This window comes from Bactrocera tryoni, chromosome 2 (assembly GCF_016617805.1).
Source record: "Bactrocera tryoni isolate S06 chromosome 2, CSIRO_BtryS06_freeze2, whole genome shotgun sequence".
NCBI lineage: Eukaryota > Metazoa > Arthropoda > Insecta > Diptera > Tephritidae > Bactrocera > Bactrocera tryoni.
The window spans coordinates 65,947,647-65,970,682 of record NC_052500.1 but is presented as its reverse complement, the minus strand read 5'-3'; the positions used below and the strand labels follow the sequence as shown (position 1 = coordinate 65,970,682).

The 23,036-nt window shown below is 34.7% G+C and overlaps 1 protein-coding gene across 7 annotated transcripts in view; it reads right to left on the bottom strand.

The window, feature by feature from the left end:
- The window catches only part of LOC120767633 (pneumococcal serine-rich repeat protein), a 164,238-nt gene that overhangs the window by 42,604 nt on the left and 98,598 nt on the right, over positions 1 to 23,036 (bottom strand). For all 7 annotated transcript variants that reach the window (XM_040093795.1, XM_040093793.1, XM_040093794.1 and 4 more), the window contains exon 4: positions 14,046 to 14,879. In XM_040093795.1, coding sequence (XP_039949729.1) covers positions 14,046 to 14,369 — 324 coding nt within the window. In that variant the 5' untranslated portion in view covers positions 14,370 to 14,879. The remainder of the gene's footprint in view (positions 1 to 14,045; positions 14,880 to 23,036) is intronic.

The following is a 23,036-nucleotide window of genomic DNA, read 5'->3' as shown; positions in this document are numbered from 1 at the left end:
CGCGATGTAACCTTTAACTTGACTTTGTGGCAGACGGACTGTGAGGAATGCACACATAAGTATTTTTGTTTGATTTTTTCTTGTTTTTTTCTTTTGTATTGAATGATTATATTTGTGAATGTATTGGAGATTGATTTTTTGTGTATTTACATTTTTTTATTTATTTTTTTTTAAATAAAATTAAAAATATATTCAAGCAGAATGGTATAAAATCAAAATTATATACAAAAGGAATATTATGTATTTTTATTTTATTTTATATCTCACAACTCCAGTCTCTATTTTAAGTAATTAATTTTCAATTCCATTCACTTTCATTTCACATGTTTTATCATATTTGCTCTTATTTGTTCAGAATCGAAAGACTTAAGCGTCAAACTTGTTTTTAAGTTTGCTATAATATTGATATGAATGTGTATTGGCAGATAATTCATTTTAAGTTGCATTTGGTAGATTTTTCAATATATTAAAAGCACATCTTCGTACACATATATAGACATTTGTAAATATTCATATAAAAACACATACATATATGTACATAAATATGTTCACTTCGCAAATATCATAAAAATTAGTACAAATTAAATTCAGACAGATTTATAGCATCGATTTGTTTTATGACAGAATTTTGCTAAAATTTAGAAGTGACACTTAGACTTATATAACAAAAATAATTTTTTGTCATATTAAAAAAAAAAAACTAATTGCACCTAATGCGTTGCAGTATTTTGAGTCACGGCGCGCAAATAAAAGTAAATATCGATCAAAATAAATTAAATTTAACATTAATTCATTTAGAGCCATTTTAACGTTTCTGAAAGTAGAATATCATTTTTTATATTGCTACATATACTTGTATTTTTTTACTCGTAGCATATCGAATACTGTGGGCAAAAAATAGAAAGACTTTTTTAATTATAATATTTTTTCTAGGTTTGTATGATTGCCAGCGTCAAATGTCCCATCAAAACAATCATTATTGTTAAGTATACGCTTGTCTCTCTGAAGTACCTAAAGTGCATCCAGCGGCTTTTACGATGAGTGAAATTATTAAATAAAGAAGTTCCAGCAAATTTTGTGTTCGGAATCAAATTGTTGGTGCCAAAGGCCTTCAGTGATAATTGTTTATCGCGTGCAAGCATTTTTGATTGATACAAATTATTCAACGAGCGTCGAGAACGCGTTGACAATGAACCATGTCTGGAACAACCATCAACATCAACTGATGATCAACACGTCAATAAAATTACGGAACTAGCACTTAAGGATCGACAATTAATAGTCAAAGATCTTATTGGCATCGTTTGGATATCGGAAATATCAGTGAAAACCATTTTTAAAGATTATTTGGGTCTAAGAAAACTGAGAGCACGGTTCACTCCAAAATCCCAAAATTTTTTGAAAAGCAGAGTCGCGTTAATGTCTCTGTAGCAATGCTTTTCAACTAGCTGGATGTCATGAAACTGGCGATGAGTCTTGGATTTGTGTTTTCGACCCGGAAACAGACGATCAATCGGCCGAATACCGTGACTAAGATGAGCCGAAGTCGAAGAAACCACGTCAAAGCAGGTAGAAAATGAAAATTATGTTGACAGTTTTCTTCAATTATCAAGGTGAGGTGCACTCCGAATTCTTTTTGACTGGCCAAACTGTCAAGAACGAATACTACTTGAGTTTTATGAGTAATTTACGTGAAGATTTTCATAAAAAGATGTCGAAATTATTCGAAATTATTGGGCGACAACTCTTGGTTTTTGAACTACGTGCATTAATCATATCTTCATCGTCGTATACTGCATTGATTTTTCGTGAGCTTTTCGTCAAATTTGCAACCAGTATCGCACCTCAATCACCGCATTTGCCTGGGTTAACTCCCTGTTACTCCCGACTATTCAGAAAACCCAAACGAACCCTGCGAGGAATTCGTTTTGAGTCAATTGAAGATATTAAACGTGTATCGCATTGCAGGTTATTCCAAAAATTGATTTTAATAACTGTTTCCTGGATTGGAAAAAGCGTTGGCCAAGAGGGATTACTTTCATGAGGGCGAGAGAGATTTTGAAGAATAAAGTAAGAATTTAAAAATTATGAACATAATTTTACTATTTTTTGCCCACAGTATATCTAGTGTCATTAGTTTATAAACTTCATATCACGTGAGTTTGAAATAATTTTGAAAGTAAACTTCTGCAAGCATAATGGAGGCATCTACAAAGCTAACTAATTGGGAAGGAAGGCCACTTAGGCCTCGTTGTCGTTGGAGTGAAAACCGGTGAGAAATAATCTGTCCTACTGCTAGTTACTATTAGACAGCTAGCCCTGGCGACAGCTTACTAAGTAAGAGTGAGTTCGCAAGATTCTTTTGACCCAAAGCAGCTGAGAGTATATACGAAAAGTCGATTCGGCGCCGTTCGCAGCAACTTGGGCGGAAAAATGGACACTGCAGAGCAAATAATTTCACTTTTCGGCCACCAAGATCGTGTGATATCACACCGTTAGACTTTTTCCTGTGGGGATAAGTAAAATCTAAAGTATATGCGAACAATACCGCTTCAATTCAGGCCTTAGAGCAAAACTTTACGCTTGTCATTCGCCAGTTACCAGTCGAAATGCTCGAACAAGTCATAAAAAATTGGACTCAACAGATGGACCATTTGAGTCGTAGCCGCGGCCAAGATTTGAAAGAGATAATCTTCAAAAAATAAATGCCAAGATTCCTTGATAATAAACATTCCTAATTAAATTTGAAATTACTACTATGTTCTGAAAGGTAATTGCTAAAATTATCTATACTAAACTGAGCAAAAGAAATGGGTCTGACAGTCATAACTTTGAAGTTGTAGATAATTTCGTCTATCTTGGAACCAGCGTAAACACCACCAACAATGTCAGCCGAGAAATCCAACGCAGAATAACTTTTGCCAACAGGTGTTACTTCGGGCTGAGTAGGCAATTGAGAAGCAAAGTCCTCTCTCGACAAACAAAAACCAAACTCTATGAGTCACTCATAATTCCCGTCCTGCAATATGGTGCAGAGTCTTGGACGATGTCAACAACGGATGAGTTGACATTGCGCGTTTTCGAGAGAAAAGTTCTGCGAAAGATTTATGGCCCTTTGCGCGTTAGCCACGGCGAATACCGCATTCGATGGAACGATGAGCTGTACGAGATATACGATGACATCGACATAGTTCAGCGAATTAAAAGACAGCGGCTACGCTGGCTAGGTCATGTTGTCCGGATGGACGAAAACACTCCAGCTTTGAAAGTATTCTACGCATTACCCGCCGGGGGAAGCAGAGGAAAAGGAAGACCTCCACTCCGTTGGAAGGACCAGGTGGTGAAGGACCTGGCTTCGCTTGGAATATCCAATTGGCGCCACGTAGCGAAAAGAAGAAACGACTGGCGCGCTGTTATTAACTCGGCTGTAATCGCGTAAGCGGTGTCTACGCCAATTAAGAAGAAGAAACTGATATACTATGGGTTTTAGGTAAGAAATTATTTCCAATTTGGTTCCAATATTATTCAAAGCACTCACGGTAACGATTGTGGGAACTTATGCAAAACGTAAATATGCGGAATAAGTATTCGTAAAAATTTCTTAGATTACTTCTCCTTAAGTTTGTACGTGACTAGTCACGATTAATTAGGACCCCTATACTAATTATATTTTTTATTATTATTTCTACACCCTTTGTTTAATTTCAAAGCAATTTAACTGCTTTTAATTCATTTACGCGCTGAAAAGGTTGATGTGAAAAATATTTACAATTTAGGAGCATTTATTTAATTTTCTATATAATTTCCTGACATGCCAAGAAAATAGAAAACTATTTAAATTGCGAGTTAAATGCAAGAAACAAATAAATAAGTAAAAAAAAAATAATTGAAATACTACGTAAAATAACTGAGAAAATTAAAAGCAGACTTCCCTAAGTGAATTTCGCTTAAAGGAAATAAAAACAAAGCAACTTGAATTCTCTTTTGCAAAGCGACAAATAAATTTCGCCAACGCGAATTTGTTTTGCCATTTTCTTTGTTATAGAAAGTGAACGATTTACACGATTTTCCATTTTCACACACAATACTTTGGCTTCGACTAATGCTTTCTGCATAAACGCTCAAATAAGTGAAGCATTTCTGCCAAGCCACACAAACATACACACACACACATTGCTATAATGGCTGGTAGGCCAATAGATGTTGCACCGGAATCGCTAAGGTTGAAAGAGAAATTGTTGCAGTCTAATCAACCACCGCCGCCGCCGCCATCGCCACCAACATAGCCACAACAGCAATGGACGACATTAGTGCACTCACCAACGGCGCAACGGCATACCACAAGCAACCAACGGTGCACCAACATTGTTGCAGTTTTTCCAATGCCATTTCATTGTAAACGTTGAAATTTCTATTGTTGCTCTAATGTTGTTTTCTTTCTTTTAATGCGCTGCATTTTTGTTGTTGCTCTTGCTTGCCACATTATTTTGTTACGCTTTAGTTTGCCACAAGCGACAAAACTTGGCTGTAATGTTGTTGCTGCTTTTAGTCTGTAACTTCATACTGAAAAATGTGGCTTTGAGCAATGCGCGCTTTATAACTGTTTTAGCAACAACCACAACAACAACAGCAAGCAACGCTACACAAATAATAAATATCTCGAAGCTGCCTGGCTGGCTAGTTTGGCTCCCAGCCCAGCTAAATAGCTAACTGGCTGCTGCAAGCTGAAGATTCAGACTATTTTTGGGTTAGTAGGTTGCGTGCGGCGCACAATGTGTTGTTGCTGTTGTTGGTGTCTGCTGGCCTTTTGCAATCGCTGCGCATGCATTGATTGTGCTTTTGTGCTACTTGTATCCAGCTGTGAATGCGACTGCGCTGCGCGCCGATTCCAACTCTGACATTTGTAACTGACCGACTGACTCCTTGATTGGCGCGATGACTGCCAAATGGCAGTAAGATGAATTTTGGGTTTAGTTTGAGGTGGCTGATTTTGGTTGATTTTATATACTTGCGGATTTAAAAAAATTTTATTATATTTTGGCATCTTCTCCGGAAATTTGAAGTGGTTCCAGCAAATAGTATATTGTAATCTGCATTTCTAAAAACCTTTCTCTCTTTCCTTGTTATATTGGTAGTCGAAAAAGTAAATTCGTATTTTGTCAATAGATGTCAGCAGTCGTATATCTGCAGTATACTCCATGTGTCACACCATATAGTGTTGGAAAAGTGAAATTTTCAGCTTTATTTGACAAAAAAAAAAAATTAAATTCAGGGAGATTGAAAAAAGTTACAGCTGCTCAAAGATAAGTGAAAATAATGAAGAAATTCGCTATATTTTGATTTTTTTATATAAAAAAGAGACGAATGCAATGTAAGCCACCAATAAAATTTGTGAAGTTTACGGAGAGGATGCTGTATGAGTTCGTGTAGCACAGCAATGGTTCGCTCGCTTTTGTTCTGTAAATTTCGAAATTTTGATTTACACTTGTGGTATAATGCCTCTAGCGGAAAAATTAGCAAAAAGTGGTCGTCTAAAATGGTATGGTACATATTTGTTTTTTTTTATTTATTAGTATAAATATAAAAAAATAAGTTAAAATTTAGTTAGAAATACAAAAATACTTTTTCGACTTGCAATATTTGTCTGGTAACATTTGAAGGAAGGAGAATTTTGATAGTACATAATTGAAATTTTTTAAGCCACGACTTTTTTGAAAGCAATTTGTTCTAGCTAGTTCTGCGTTCATCACCCACACTCCTCATTGGCAATCATAGTTTTTATTTTGTTTTTAGATTTGATGTAGTTTTAAGTAGAAAAATCTTCCTCACTGACAAACTGCTTTTTCCAAAAGTGCTCCTGGAGCTTGGTAATATGATCAAGAGAGAGCGCTTTTCCGAGAAAAGTAGCATTTTGGCATTTTTTTAACTATTTTGATGTCGTAAAACAAGAGTAAAAATGGCAGTTTTTAGAAAACCCAAGCCTACACCTCAGTTTTTCAAAATTCTCAAAACTTTGTACTATGCTCTGGATAAAAAAAAAATACTTTTTTCATTTCAAATATGAATAATAATATAATAATTTTATTTTGTAGTTTAATAATACCTCTTACTATATAGGCAAAACTTCGGATGAGATCGGTTTTTATTATCCCATATTAAAAGTGGAAAAAAATTACCTTTATGACGGTACTAGTGGTATCACCCTTAAAGCAGCGCGGCGTTAGGGGCTATTTAGTGATTACGAGTTTAAGAACTTGAAATTAAATTCCTATCTCTTTAACAATATTCCTTAGTATCATCCTAAATGTAGGCAACTTTTTGATGTTAAAATCTTTCTGAAATAATTTTTTGCCTACAATTAGGCGCATTTGTTCGACACTTCCTTCCCTTGAAACCGAAATTACAAATACTGAAAGAAACGTATGGCTATACTTCTTCTCTGACTCTTTTCTGGTTGCAAGCAATATTAATGGTTTTGTCTTCAGCGAATGGTCTTACTAGAATGAGAATTTTAAATTAATTTAAATTTGCAGGTTCATCTGCTGCTACTGGTTGGATATTTGGATATCCTGAGCTTAAAAAGCAACAGTGCATACCCATTATGATGCTCTGGAAATCTCTGGGCATAGGTAATTCAGTTCGACACACAAATATAAAATTCTGTTTTATTTTGACTTATTGTAGGTTTTCTCTTTTACCCTCATTAAGTTTTTCTCCTGAAACGCATTACTTTCAATTTGAACAAAAAACCAAAAATCCGTACTTGAAATTAGTTAAACAGTAAAAATATTTATCTTAAGAGAATATATCTAGATCTTTGCGAATTACATCGTATGCTCAATCGGTGGATGTCGTAGAGGTCTATATACATATCGCGAATCATACTCTAAACCTTGCCTGCTGCCCGTGCCGTTCAGCTCTCATACGAACAAAACGATCAAAATCAAGTCTCTGTACAGAATATCTTCACAAAATTTGGACCGAATTATTGCCCATGTAAACGGTACAATACTTGAAGACATTATAGTATATGCCATAAGAAATACACATGTGTAGAGGGTATTATAAATAGCTTCAGTGCAGATGAGCGCAACATCGATGGATCTTTTGTTCGGGCTATGCTGACCATTAATAAGAAATTGCTAGCCACTCATTTGAACTTCTGTTCCTTTTGAACTTAGTGTCAATCTTGGAAGATGATAGACTTTAAGGCATAAATTGAAATCTGTGGTGTGGTTTTTAAACGAACTATTAACTGCTAAGAAATTACTAATTCTGAATTTAGTATTCGACGAGAGAACTTTGTAGAGTAACTTTAGCTCAGTTAACAGTTAGTAACGTTAGCTCTACAAAGTTCTCTGGTCGAAATTAATATGATTTTTCTATTATTTAAGAAATTTGCATAAGGAGTTAATGGAATCGTAAACATTGCCGAAGACATACATCGTGTGCTCAGTTGGGGAGTGTAATGAAAGATATCGTAATTATATAAGCAGTACTTCATTGACTTTGCTTTGATTCCCAAAAGAGCTAAAACTTAAGTTTTTCTTAAGATAATGTCAAATTTAGGCGTAGTTATCAATATTTCTAAGAGGAAGCTTGATTTTTTGTCGCTTAATATAATATTAATACAGCTTTATAATAATGCTCTTCAAAAACGATCAATTCATTATTATAAACCAATGTAACATACTCAAAAATAGTGGTGGACGTACAATTAGTCAATAATTTTGGAAGAGGAGTCTTAAGAAGAGTTAAAAAATCAATAGCAAGCTAATTTTTCAGAAGTCTCAACTTAGAGATCAAAATTAAGTCAGTCACATTATTAATTGCCTTAAAGCTAATAGCTTGTAATTAAATTTTCCTAATGACACTAACATCTCCAAACACTTTGGAAATCAAATGAATTATTTCACCCACTTCACCTTTCCCAAGAAAAAATATTATCTAAATATTCAAGTACCGTGAGACCAATAATTTAATGATTTGTTTTCCATAACCAACATATGTATATTTGTATGTATATAAGTAAGTGTGGTAGATATATAAGTGTATACACTATATATAGTAACGTGCATTAATGTAAGTCATTAGTCCAATAAAGTGTAATAAATTCTATTTAATTGAGGATGTCATCAGACACATCACATCACCACAACTATACACAGTCAAACACTTGAAGCACACCTTCATATGGTAGCAGATGTGTATTATTACTGACAATACTCTCATATATGTATATGTATACACATATATATTCTGACGCTTACATTTTCCCCCACCTTTAAAGTGACAATCACTGGTATATATTTAAAAGTGACACCTAAACTCAATCTGGCTCATTGCAATTTACGACCACGTCGATTGCACTTTTCACAGACAATTAACTACTTCCTTCGGTGAAATGTTTATGGAAAAAATATAGAATTAAATTAGATAGAGATTTTCATGTAAAAGCAGGCGATATATGTATGTGTAAAGATATAAAGTTTTAGATTTACAAGTATATACATATACATATATTGACATTTAAATTCAAAAATAACGTAACATCGCTTTTCATAAGTTTACAAGCGAAGGAAAAACGATAGTTTGAGTTCTCTGATTGTAATATTAAAACTATATTACTGCTGAAATCTCGTGAACTCCTCAAAAGCATCAAAGTGATCACAGGGAATTTCTTTCACTCACAATATATAGACATATACATACAGCTTCAGAAACAACAAAAATTAAGGAGAAACATGATACCTATGAAACCATATATATTGGCCTTCCAAAGTCTATCCGCATCACCATATTACAAAAGACCTTAATCAATTGAAGCAGAAAACTGTCAATTTCATCAATTCGGCTATTCACTGGTTGGTCTTCTTCTTCTTCCACTCTATTCAACCATGTCAACTTCTGACACTTGGCGTTACCTTTATAGTTCGCCGCTCCTGTCACTGCCACAACGAATCGCCGATTGTTTATGATGATTTCTATCTACCGCCATCGTAGACACAGCACAGGGATCATCAAGCCAATACCGACAAATCAGCGCCAATTGAGTTTACAACTTTTAACTTCTTTTCACTGGATTCGCCACAATTTAAGCAGCGAATTATCGCCGCTGCAGCCAACAAATCTATCTCCCTCGCTGCTTTTTATTTTTTAAGACATAGCGTGGAACACTTCAATTTTTTCTTTTAAATAGGCACTTGGGATTGTGATTTGAAGCTTTCTTGTAGCTTCATGAGCATATACGCGTACATGTAATGGGTGTGTTGCCAATGTGTATGTGTATGTATGTATGTGTGTGTGCTTGAAGAACATACCACAAGCTGTGCTCTGATCTTCGCCGCCACAATAAATTTCACTTATCGATTGAAGCTTCTTGTATGTTTCGGTATCTCTTCTCTGCCTTAACTAGCTGACGAAATGTCCGCTTATTGTTGCTGGCTTAGAATGTATAGTGTTTATGGGTGATGTGTTCAAATGTTACCGTTGACAGCAGCAGGAGCTCAATATTTATGCTAAATAGCTCTTAAAATGACATTGGAGTTATTTTTTGGGTAAAACCCAGTTATTTTCAAGTTCAATGATTCTCTGCATGAAATTGAAGTAATCAACGTTATTTGAGAGGATCGAGTTTTGAAAAGCGTGACGGTCAAGTGCTTTAGTTATAACTACATGGTATAGCCTGCGGCATTTTGACGGGTTTTAAAAGTAAAGATCACTTATATTTTATGTCAAAACAAACAGAATTTAAAATAAAATGTTCGTTCGTAGAAACTTTTAATACAAAAAAGTGTATTTTGTGGCGTCTTCGTAGACGTGATGATATGGATTTTGGGTTTTCATTAGAGTCTTTCTTTTTAACACAAGATTTTAAGCTTGCGAAGAGAAGAATACGTTTTTTCCTAAGTTATTTAGAAGACCTTATAATGATTTTGGTGGCAAGCAACTTCCGGTTTATAAAGGCTGTCGGTATTGTTTCGATTTATTTCGTCAGCAGCGCCAGTTATCGCCAGTTTGATTTTTTAGTTCAATATATTACTTCATGTATTGATAAATACTTCAAACGAAACGTCTTCTATTGGGTAGAGTTTCGAGACCAAATATTGCAATTTGAAAAAAATGGGAATAGAATTATGGGAATATAAACTAAATAATCTTAGTTATGATTAATGAAAATATATTTAGAGTTCAGCGGCACCTAACGGCAGGAAATAACAAGTCAAATAACTCCTAATGGACTACTATTCAGGGAATTGAGATTTAAATTCGTTCCAACATATGTTTTACTTTACTGAAAACGTGTAATGGACCGAAAATCCCAAAGTTTCTAGGTGGAACATATTGTCTCAAATTATATAAATCTATAAGTTTGAATTGTTTGCAAAAATGGCTTGTTTTTTCCGCTTTTGTAACAATATAACCACTCCATATGCTACCTGCACTGTCTCGTCTGCAGATCCCATGAGGTTTCCAATCTAATGCCGTTCGTTTGATGTTAACTTGAGGCTTACGCAACTTATGCCATTTACATTTACGACGATGGATTTCAATGCGGACAGTGTGGACAGGTTTGGTCGCAGCCCAAAGGTCAGCATCTCATTACTGGTTGTATGTATCTACAATGATAAACCTACTAAAGTTGGTACTTCTTCTAACTTGAAGATATCAATTAGCTATCTTCCTAGACTTCAAGGTTCGATTTTAAGTCTAGACAGAATAATTATTGTGTCTTCCTTTTCCAATTGGGTGTTGAAATAATCTTTTAGTGGAGTATGGGTTTGGAGTTTAAGATAACTAAGAGTGTTTCTTGAGTAATCCTTATTAACTTGAGAATATAGTAAATTTGATTTCTTAAAACATAGAATTTGCATTACATTCCACTCAGTGGTTCCTCTTCTTTTTAAAAAATATTAAGAAGAGATCTTCCTAGAGCTCAGTATTGGATTTTAAGTCTTCACAGAATATCAATGGTGTAGCCATTTTCCAATTTATAGGTATAGTAGATAATTTTTACGTGGAACAAGATGTTGGTCTCTCTCTCTCTCTCTATAAGACTACTGCTATTATCTGTTGAGTATTCTTAACTATCTTGAGAATATCGAGTTTTTATTTATAAAACTTAGCTTACACATTACAGGCTATTAGTCAATGCAGTATACCTTGTAAGTATCATCCCTTTTTTGAGAACCGCGAAAAGCCCATTTAGTCCCACACAAGGTCTAAAATACACGAAATATCTGGTAAATAGCCATTCTCATCCTTACTGGAATTCACTTCGTTGAACTGAGAATTCGTAACTAATTACATTGATTGGCTACTGACCATAAACTCAGGTTTTGAGAGATAATAAGACTTCTTTCCATGATTAATCCAAATAACTTGCTATATTATACTGAGATACCTCTCAAGTCATGCCGAGGACATTTCTTTTTATATGATTAGTTCGTAGGTAGTTGCATAGTTATTAATATAATGTAACGGTTATCTATGAGGGCCTCCTAACTTTCTGTACTGATAAAGTTGGGTCCATTTTGGTGTTCAGTACATTATGAAACGTTCGAAAGTTGAAAGTTTCTTTGAAAAGTATTGCCTATAACTGATAGGCATTGAATCTGTTACTAAGTTGCTAAATATTTGTTATTAGGCAGGCATAGAATTTTTAGTTTGTATAAAAGATAATGATTTTCTAATACTTCCTTTGCCAAACTAAAACAGATTATAGTCCTTATATAGACGATACACCCTTTCTTATGAGACGTTCGAAGCTCTCTTAAATTTGTGAACATCTACTCTGGTCAATATGTATTTAATTAATAATCCTTCAAGAAATCATCGCATGTTGATAATTTTCAGAGTGATCAGGGAAATATAACCCAAAAATTTGTTAAATAGTCTCACGAAGATAAAGAAAAGGACTTTTGACAGAATGAATTCATTGCATTCACAGCCGATATAATTCATCCATGAATCTGAAACTGAGCTTTCATCTGATCGAATTTGATTCCGACTGGAACTGCGCTTACAAACCGAATTGATAAAAACATTTATCGAGATAAATATAACTCTTTTTATATTCGTGGGAAGCTTGATAACCATATATTAGTCAGTATGTGCTTGGCAGCTGTTTCTTTACAACGCCAAAGGTTTGTTTGGCGATTTTTAACATGTAAAAAAGTTTACTTGAAAGTTTGTGTTTCCAACGGAATCTCGGATACGGAATCATACAAAATGAAAAATTGAAAAAGTGTTTTGGAATGTCTAATATATCGCGAAGACTATTGTTTTTTTCGAGTGGCACAAGTCATTCAATGATGGACAAAGTCATCGAAAACTTGTGCCATGCGTCTATTAATGACGATAACGTCATACTCGTAAAATTAAAGAAGCAATACCTGCAAATCGTGGGATGCCATCAGAGGGACAGCAGGAGATCTCAAGACGTCTTGCGGATCGACTCAACACATCTTGATGAATGTTTTAGGTATGAAGCTTGGCAATGTAGCTGAGAACAGCAGGTTAATCATGTGAATTTTTACCTGTGACAAGACGTGAGCTTAAGAATATGCCATCGAAACTGTCCAACTATCTAGCGAATCACGTTCCAAAAGGAAAAAATCACGTTAAAGTCGGTCAAAACTCAAGCTGATGCTCACAATTTGCTTTGAATGTCGTGAGAATTTCTCCATGAATACGTTCCACGGCATCAAAAGGCCACTTGGCCGTTATGAGGCAGCTATTTATGTAAATTAATTCGCCGTAAACGACCGGATTTGTGGACCATGGATTTGTCAGCACGAAGATGCAGATAGCTTTGTAGTATTATTTTGAGTGAACGATCGGCCAAACATGAAGCAAAAGTCATCGTTCAGTCATCATATTCGTCAGATTTTCTTTCTTATGAAATTTTTTCTGTTTTTAAAACTGAAATTTGCTTCGGGAAGGCGATATGAATCTATTGAATTCGAAAATAACAGCGCATGAGCTAATTGAAGCCATTAAAGAACATTCGCTGAAGAAAATTGAAATTAAGCGTTGGCTTTAAAAGAAATTTGTATTATAAAATGGGAAATGTAGGGTTTTTCTGTCAGTTCAGGTGAAATTTGATAAATTTATACTAGATAGGGCACAGAACCCACCTGGCTTAAAGTATTTCCGTCACAAAGTTCTTTACAATACATTGTAAGGGGTCATACAGCAAATCTTTTAATGATACATACTTCTGACAGATATGTAAAATATGCCGCTGCCAATTGTAGAGGTGTTGGTCCTTACCACATAGTCTAATGAAAATAGCAACAAAACCACTTAGCGGACTATTTTTTAATTAAAACTCGCAACGCCCTGCAACTGGACCAACGCAAAGGCGCGTATACATCTATGTACATGAGCATAAATAGTGAAGACAAAAATAAATAAATTAAAAATATAACAAAAACAACAAACAAATTGCGCAAAAATGCCCACAACATTTGATGAGCTGTCAGTGTTTGCCGACTTGTCAGTCAATTCTCGACAGACTGCTGAGCTGCGGCACAGCGCTGTGAGCCAAGCATTGCATGTTGTCCAACAAAAAGGGTAGCGTTGCAAGTAATCTATACATATGGTTAATATGCTATATATATGTATGTATGTATATATATTTATAGATAAATGTTGCATGAAGTATGCGTGCAACAGTCAGTCATTCGGTCATAAATTGGCTGCAAACAATGTTGCCACATGGCAGGCAACACTGCGCGCGCGCAAGCAACGCAATTAAGTGTGCGGCAGAGACTTAAAATTACATATTATAAATATATATATATATGGATATATATATGTCTACACCAACTAGCACGCATGCGTTTACGCACAGCAATCAATCAAGTGCGGCGTGCAACGCATTTCGCTTAAACAACATTTACTACCGTAATTCTAGCTAGAGATTTCAGCGTTGTCCGCTTTCATGCCACAAATACTATAATTACAAAAGCGCGCGGCATACATACTCATATATGTATATATATATTGCGGTATGATTATTTTTGTCGATGCGCACTCACCTTTCCGTAACTATTCAACGGCCCATTAATCCAACGATCGGCCTCTAAACGGCCGCTCAGCAAAGCGCCCGTATCTGGATCGATGCGCTGCCATTCGCGCACCTCGCGCTGGAACGGCGAGCGCGGCGAGCCACCGCTATTGCCATTGCGCGTCGCGCTGTCGCTGGCGGCGCTCACTATGAGGCTGCTCTGTTGTTGTTGTGGTTGTGCTTTGGCCATTGGCAAGCGATGCGCTGGATGATGTAGTTGATGGCCGAGATGTTGATGCTGCTGATGATGATGATGATGGTTGTGATGATGCGTATTTGTTGTTGCTACTTCCATTTTATTTTAACTCAGTTTGCAATTACAATTCAGCGCGTGTCTCTGTGTGTGTGTGCGTGCAACGCATGCTACGTGCAATGCGTTGCTTTGTTATGCGCTGTGCGTTTGTTTGTTGTTGTAATTTTATTATTATTATTATTATATTGTTGTTGTTGTACGACTTTATTCGCTTGTTACACTTTATGCTGTTTGGCTACTTCTTTCCACTACGTTTACGTTTCCTGCTTGCTGGCTTGCTTGCGCCGCCGCTTTTGCGATTCTATCTCTTTGGCAGCTTCTTCGTTCGCTTCTAAATTAATGGCAAGTTTAATTTATTATCATAATAATAATTTACGCTACACGCGCATTGCATTTATTTACGTTTGCTACGTTCGCGGCTACCGTAACTGCTGGCGCATGAACTGCCAGCTCGGCGCGTAATGCTTATATGTAGATTTATGTGTGTGCGTAAGCGTTGAAAGAGATAGTGGTGACTGTCCAGTTCACGCTCTAATTTTTACTAGCGTTTTGCTGTAATGAAAAAAGATAAACAGTTGCTTTTATTAGATTTTCAATTCAGAAAACTTATAGTTGTTAACATTTAGAAAGTAAAGAAAGCTTAGATTTTGGTAGCAAGAATTCAAATTTCCGAAAAAATATCTGTCATGACATACATAAGTAATAACACATTCAGAAAATATGTTTTATGCCAGAAAAATAATTTTAAAAGCAAAAAAAACGTTAACTTCGGCTCTTAACAGGTGCTTTTATTATAACGCAAAGGTTACTGACAGATCACTTTGAATGTCAACTATACGCTTTAGTGGTTCGATATCGGCTATTCCTATAAAATTTCAGATCAATATCTCAAACACAGATAGACGGACGACTGACGGATATGACTAAATCAGTTCAGTTCGTAACGCTGATCATTTGTATATTATATATATATGTGACCTGGTCTACGAAAAGGGGGCTTAGGTGTCAAAAAAAAGGAGAACAATTAATGAGATAACGAAAAACTGACGATTATTTTTAACAGCTTTTCCCAGAAAACTAGTTTTCGCACGTTAGCCCCCTTTTCGTAGATCAGGTCACATATATTTTATAGGGTCTCCAACGTTTCCTTCTAGGTCTCAATAAATTTGTGGCGATAAAGATTCTATTAAAGTAATAGCTGTAATGTAATATTTCTGTTACTTAGTTTAATTTTTATTTTTGTTTCCAAGGAAAGCTGTTGGATAAATACCGATGATTGGTGACACTATTTTAAACTAAATTTTAGTCCTTTTCCCCTCTTTTGTCTTCTGCGATCAAATTTGCTATTGCTGAAATTATATCCAATTTTAAGAAAGAGAATAAAATTTTAGTATTTTTTGGAAAACGCCTCTTAAGCAGCGTACATATTTATTCTCTAACATCAGAAATATATTTATATTTCTTGATTATTATCAGCTTTGATTCCAATATTCCGAATAACACTATTAGCAAAATATAGTTTTAATTCAAGGTCGATAGGCAATTTAAACCTATAAATCCAAGAATTCAGTAAGCTTACTTAGTACAGAAGTATGATAATCAGTAATTAATGAAACCTGACTGGAAAGATACAGGGCTGTAGATATTTAAGGGGTCTGTAAGGTAATATTTTTTAATTTTTTTTTGTTTTTTGGATTTTCTCTCCCTTTATACCCTTAGAATTAATTTAGAAACCCACTTTACCATTGTAAGGTTTCGAAAAATGCCAAAAAATAATAATACCGCTCGACGTTCGTAGCGAACGGAGTGCATACCTCAAACTTTAAACGCGTTTTTCTCAAAACACACTTTTTTAAATTGGCGGACATGAACTACGCAACCGATTTGCTTAATTTTTTTTTTTAATGTTCACAAAACGCCTAGCTATCGTCTCTACTAGATTTATAATTTTTGACAATGTTATGATAAAATTTATGTAAAAAAACATGGGGAAATATTACAAAAAAAACGTTAATTACTTTTTATTTATCAACATTTTTTCATGATTCTAGTAGGGACGATAACTATTCACGTACTTTTTAAGAATAAATTAGGTTTTTGTATTTGAGATGATCGAAACATAAGAAATCGTGTCCGCCAGTGAAAAACGCATCTCATTCACCCAACCATTTCTCCGACAGATGTCATAAAAAAATTCCAAAAAAATTTCTTCTACACTCCTCGCTATACCTCATCATATGTGAAAAATGTTCTATTGTAGACTACAAATTTCTATAAAAAAAAAATGTCTAAGAAACAGGCCAGATTACCCAACTGACTCCTTAACAAATTAGGCAGACAGTGGTGTATGGTGATTATGAGGTTATTAAGGCATACAAGTACAAAATCTATTCTATGAAATTGTTATAGGTTATAGTAACTGCTTGAAATCAAATTTATTTAAGTATTTTAAAGTATCAATATCAATAATTTCTAGAAACTTGAGAAAATACAAATTTTTTGTAATCATTTTTTGGTAGTTTAGATATTCCAACTTATCTCGTCATAATAAATTTTCAAAATAAACTTTTTCTCGAATTTAAAGCAGTTTCAGTATCGTGACAACCAGGTCGGTTCAGTCTTAACTTAAAACTTTTAGCGCGGTTTTCCGGAACAAAAGATGCCGCGGTAATGAAGAGCAATTTTTAAACTTCTACTTAACAATATTTAAAAAAAATTACAATATTAAAAAGTTAGAGGATAAATACATCCATATATATTTATCTTGTCACCATTTTAATAAGGACTAGGTTATGCAAATGAAACTGACAGGAAATTGTACTCAGAAATTAAACCTCGTATCTAGAATGAATAAGCCAACAGCTATAAACTTAATATCTAGACCGTCAAACTATTGATCTGAGTATGATGGTTTCACGCACGGTATTGGGTTTATTATCTTTATGACTGATAATATTTGTAATATTTCTTCGTATTGAACTTCATTTTTTTTTTAGACAAATAAAATTTGCCAAATTTATAAGAGAACATACTGGACCGAACGAAATTTTGGTTTTGCTCTATTCGATTCCCGTAATTTTTATATCAAAGATGCACCATAGTCTGGAAAAACAATTGTCGAAAGTATCGTTAAAATTAATGAAAATATCGACTATTACTGGCAATGAAAACAACTGTCAACAACTGTATCAATAACTGAAGGGATCATGTGCCCAGAAACGGAAAACTGTGGCCAATAAGAGAGAAATTGTTGTCAGGGTAAGGCCAGTTCATATAATAATATGACTAAGCCAGAAGCTACGGCAGCTTGGTATAAGATTTTTATGTGTCTTGGTGACTACTACGTGTTATGATGTGCGCTGTATGTGATGACTTTGTTGGTGAAAATATGCTTAAAATAAGCATGTGAATTTCGATTGTCTCATATTTTCTTAACAAGGGCGAGAGTTCCTGCAAGTTAATAGTTTAAGATGAGCAGCTGTTTAAAAATGTTTACCAGCAAAGAGTTTAAGCCAGTAAATCTTAGAGCCAAATTTTGTTCAGCGATTAGGCCAGTTTCTGGCTTAATGGATATTTAAACCAGCATAATTGCTAAATTGCGACGAAGAACAATCTAAGGGGATTCAAGAGCTGCCATTTCATCCAGAAAAACAATGGTTTGGTTTGGGTTTGTCGGCCGGTGGAATCATCGGTCAATATTTCTTCAAACATGACGCCAATGAGAACGTAACCGTCAATGGCGACCGTTAATGCGCCATGATAACCGTCTCTTTGATACCTGAAATTAAATCTCGCGATCTTGTCAACATTTGGTATCAACAAGACGACGTCACTTCCCACACAACGCATCTATCAATGGATATATTGAGAGAATACTTCGGTGAGCATATAATTTCACACCGTAAGCCTTTTTCCTTTGGGGTTTTGTAAAGTAAAATGTCTATGCGGACAATCCCGCTTCAATACAGGCCTTGAAGCAAAACATCACACGAGTCATTGAAATTTGGACTCAATGAATGGACCATCTGAGATGGCCAAGATTTGAAAGCGGTATTCTGCAAAAAAATAAATGTCAAAGAATATTCTTTCGAATGATAATTAACATTCACCATTAACTTCGAAGTTTTTGTGTTTTTTCTTCAAAAAAGTAGGGAAGTTCGAAATGGATCACCCATTATTATTTTTTTATATGTTATATATTTTTTTATTTATTTTATTTTATTTTTTATTTTATAAAAGTTTACATAACAATAAAATTATTACATTAACTAAAGATAACGCAGCGCTAGCATCGGAGGCTTTCGGCTGGCATGTTGACTAGGGCGGTATCAAATGCGTCGGAGTAGGTCGGTATCTCTGAGGAAATTATATATCCTGCTTATATATATTAATAAAGATTGCACTTCTAGTTTCAGTTTTAAATATTTTTTTTAAGTAAACAAGTTGTTATTTACAATTTGATAGCCGCTAAGTGATTCACTGCGCAAATTGTTATAATACTCACTGCTTAAAATTGAAAAATCTGAAATAATTGCGCGACAATACTTCGAAATTAAAAAAAGGCGAAAAAATCAATAATTCACTATCAATTGGCATTAGTCGTCGTAGGCAAAGAAAATAAAAAAAAAAAAACAAAACGCGCGCAAACAGAGCAAACTAGACTGGTAGCTAATAGGCAACTGTCAAGCAGCAACAGCTAGTAATGGGCAAACATGTAGAAACTGGTTGCAGCGCAGCCCTAGTAGACCTGCATGCGTCGCGTTTATATTTTTTCAACCACTTTAGACATACATGGCTATATAATATATATATGCAACTATAACACTGTTTTTTTACACACATTATGCATGGAGCAAACAAAAAAGGTTTAAGTAGAATTATTAACTAACGATATATAACCAGATTTATTGCTATATATTATATACATGTGCATGCCAAAATACAATGTTTACACAAAATGGGCGCAAGTTCAGCTAAGCTTGCCGCCGTTAACCCACACACACGTTTAGAAAATAACAACAACCAGACATAAAGCATTCACCAACACAAAGACGCCACTTTCAGCCGAGTCTTTCGTGAAGCTGTGGCAATGCTTAATGGTCATTCATGCTTTGTTCTGACCACTATCGACTGACCGCTACATTAGTGAGAACAAGTTTCGGTTTCCGTTGGCTTTTTTTGTTACGAAAGTTTTTGTTTTTTGTATAGCATTTTTTCCCCTTCTAGTTTTGCATAAACTCACTTCTACCTTAACGCCGCTACAACACATTTCTTTTCAATTTTCTACGGCAAGCGGTCTGACTAAAGCGCATATTATACCATGAAATTACCAATAGCGGCGTCAGCGTCAACGTCAACATCGGCTAGAAGGAAAAGTAGCGCACGCGACTGAGTGCTTGAGGTGCTGAAAAAATGCTGCAAAGCGCATTAAGAACAAAACACAAAGAAAAGTGTTTTTACATCAAAGTCTAGCGCAAGCCATTTTACTGCGGCGTTATTATTGTTTTTTGTTGTTGTTGTATTTATTTTCATATTTCTTCAAGCATATTTGCCATTTAGACTTTTTGGTGTTTTTGTTATATGCAGTATGCTTTGCAGCTTTCACACAACAGTACAGTTATTTTTTGTCTGCTTATTATGAGGTGCTAAGAACGTTGCGGGTTTATGACTTTCGTGTGATTGCTGTTTCCCTGGCTTTGATTGTAGCGGTTTCTGGTGAAGTGAAGTGCCGCAAATGCATGCCTATTCAAATTATGTGGAAAAGGTAATAGCATAATGCAGCACATTTGTTGAAATGTTGGCAAAAGAAATTTCATTCGATATGGCTGTTAAAAGGAAACAAGTTCGTCGCTTAAGTCTTTCGTTGGTTGGCAGGTAATTCAGCGATTGACTTACAATGTATGAGATGTAATTGAATTGGAATGACATGGAGGAAAATGTAGACAAAGAATTGAAAAAAAATAAAATTATTAGAAATTATTAAAGAAAAATAAAGTGTATACGAAAAATTAGAAAACAAAAAAATAAATAAAAATAGGTAAAAAATATAAAAAAATACATATAAAGAAAAATAAAATAAAATAAAATGATTCAAAATTAATTAAAACCTGAATAAAGCGGTAACTTCCACCAAAGCTGGTATATCCTTCACAAATGAAGTTGTTTACATACAAGAACTTGATTTTGTTCCTTTAATTTGTATGGCAGCTATAACACATATTATAGCGATCTAGAAAATTTCTTCGGATATTATAGAGTTCTTTTAGACAATAATTTATGTCACATTTCGCGAAGTTATCTTCTCAAACAAAAAAGTTTTTCATACAAGGAAAATATTTTGATCGGTCAGTTCGCATGGTAGCTAGTGCTATAGTGGTCCGATCTTAACAATTTTTTCCGAGATTGTACCATTGCATAATACAATAAAACGTCGAAAATATCGTTGAGATAGCTTGTCAAATAAGATAAAGTTTTTCTTATAAGAACTGGATTTCAGTCGGGAGGTAAGCAAGTAGTGCACTACTTGTTGCCCAGTTATATAGAGTCCTTAGAACCTTTGGTTAGGTGAAAATAAATTCTTTAAATATATTAAAGCAGACGATATTTCCATACTGTTTCAGTATATTTTTTGTTCCAGAAAATATATTTTGTTCGAAAGCATTAAAGAACCAGTCATGTTACCTGACCAACTGAAAAGGTGTTTTTTTTTGTTTTTGCGTTTTGCTGAATCAGATATAATAATAATTGCTTTCCATTGGCATATATGAAGTCAATGTAATCTAAGCTATAGTCATAAATTATTGGCACATGTGATGTGAAAGCAATCTAAGCTATATCCACAAATCTGAAGTTAGAGAACTCGAATTTAAAAATCATCAAACCGCGTGGCTTACTCTATATCTCATCTACTATATATCACAAGGGCATTTCATCGAATAAGTTTTTGCTCCAGCAATCTAATAAAGATATTATATACACCTCACTCTACTGGAACTGCGAAACTACAATCACTTTCCACACTACCAAACATAAAGGTATGCGCTCACTAATTAAAAGAGCAGCGGCAAACACACGCCGTCGGTGTCTGCAGGCAGACCTCAAAGCGAAAAAAGCAACCACTTGCACGCTTGCGCTCAAAATCGCACATTAATCATTTTCATCTATATAATTATGTATAAATATATGAACATGCTTACTATAAAAATTTAACACAGCATGAATAAAAGTTGAAGTTATTGGAAGACACAGTAACCAACAGCTTATAAAGAGTACAAAAAAAGTTGAAAACGTTAAAAAAAACTGAAAAATTAAAAAAAAAAAAAACTGAAAAAAGCGATATGAAGGAAAGATACTCAAAAAGTTTCGATATTTTCAAGTTGATTTGAACTTGACTTTGAATTTATGAAACACAAAGGAACCAGTTTTTTATTTATATATATATTTTTATAAAGATTACAAAGGCACTTGCAAGTAATTATTGTGACTTTTTTCGTGCTGCGCGATAAGCAAGAAAGGCAAATTCGCCTTTATATATATGTACATATGTATAGTGAAGGAAAAAAATGTTATGAAAAAGTGTGCGATAATTTATTAAGCTCTAATTACACCAATTTGATGTAGTTCAGTAGTGGCGAAAATGTGCTGAAGCCAAAGCGCACGAATGCTGAGCAAGCAACATATATTGGTTTGCTGAAGTTGTATACAATTTATATATAAATATAAATATATGTATATGTATATACACATATATATACTTATTGTCTGTGTTAGTGTAAGCTTATAAGCGCAGCTTACTGACAAGCTGACTACCCCGCTGGCTGAGTGGCTGTTTGGCGCACTGATATATTGCTGCCACTTAGCCATGAGCATAGTAGGTTAATCGAATGATTCGAAGTAGAAACGGCGCGCTGGTATCTGAATTCGTCAGAAACAATGTTAAAAAAAACTCTAATTTAAATATAAATATTTGTTAGGCGATAAAAAAAAGCAACTATTGAACAAACTTTTTCGATAGAAAATATAAAGTTGTGAGCATATTTTTGTAGTTAAGCAGCATAATTTTAATTTTTATGGGGTTGAAAAAAATTTATGGGGGAAAAAATTATTTTAAGCACAAATTGCACCTTAGACACAGAAATGTGTAATTTTTTTAAATATTTTGTTACAGTATAAGAATGGTAATGGTAATAGTTTTTTCAGCAGGAACGCTACAAAAGTAGACTTATAGGGACAGCAAACGACGTCATACTTTTCCCGCTATTTTGACATTTCTCTACAGTAAAGTTTGCCATTTCATCATGGAAAGACATACGATCCAACAACGAGTCGAAATTATTAAAATTTACTACCGAAATTCACTGGATTCAACTTTAAGAGCGCTACGTTCAATTTATGGTCGTCATAATCGTCCTGTCAGATCAACAACTGAGCATCTAGTGGAAAAATTTGAATCCACAGGCACAGTACAAAATATTCCCGTGCCAGTGAGAGAATGAAGTGCGCGTAGTGTCGACAATATTGCTACCAAGAGCGCATCAATTGAGGACAATCGAAATCAGTCTCTCATACGTCGTTTTCAAGCTTTGGGCATCTCTATGACGTCGTTGTGGCCTTCTTCCTTACAAGAACAAATTGATACAAGAACTGAAACCGCCTGACCGGCCGTGATGATCAATACCGGCACGTTACTGTGCATGGGAAAATGCTACC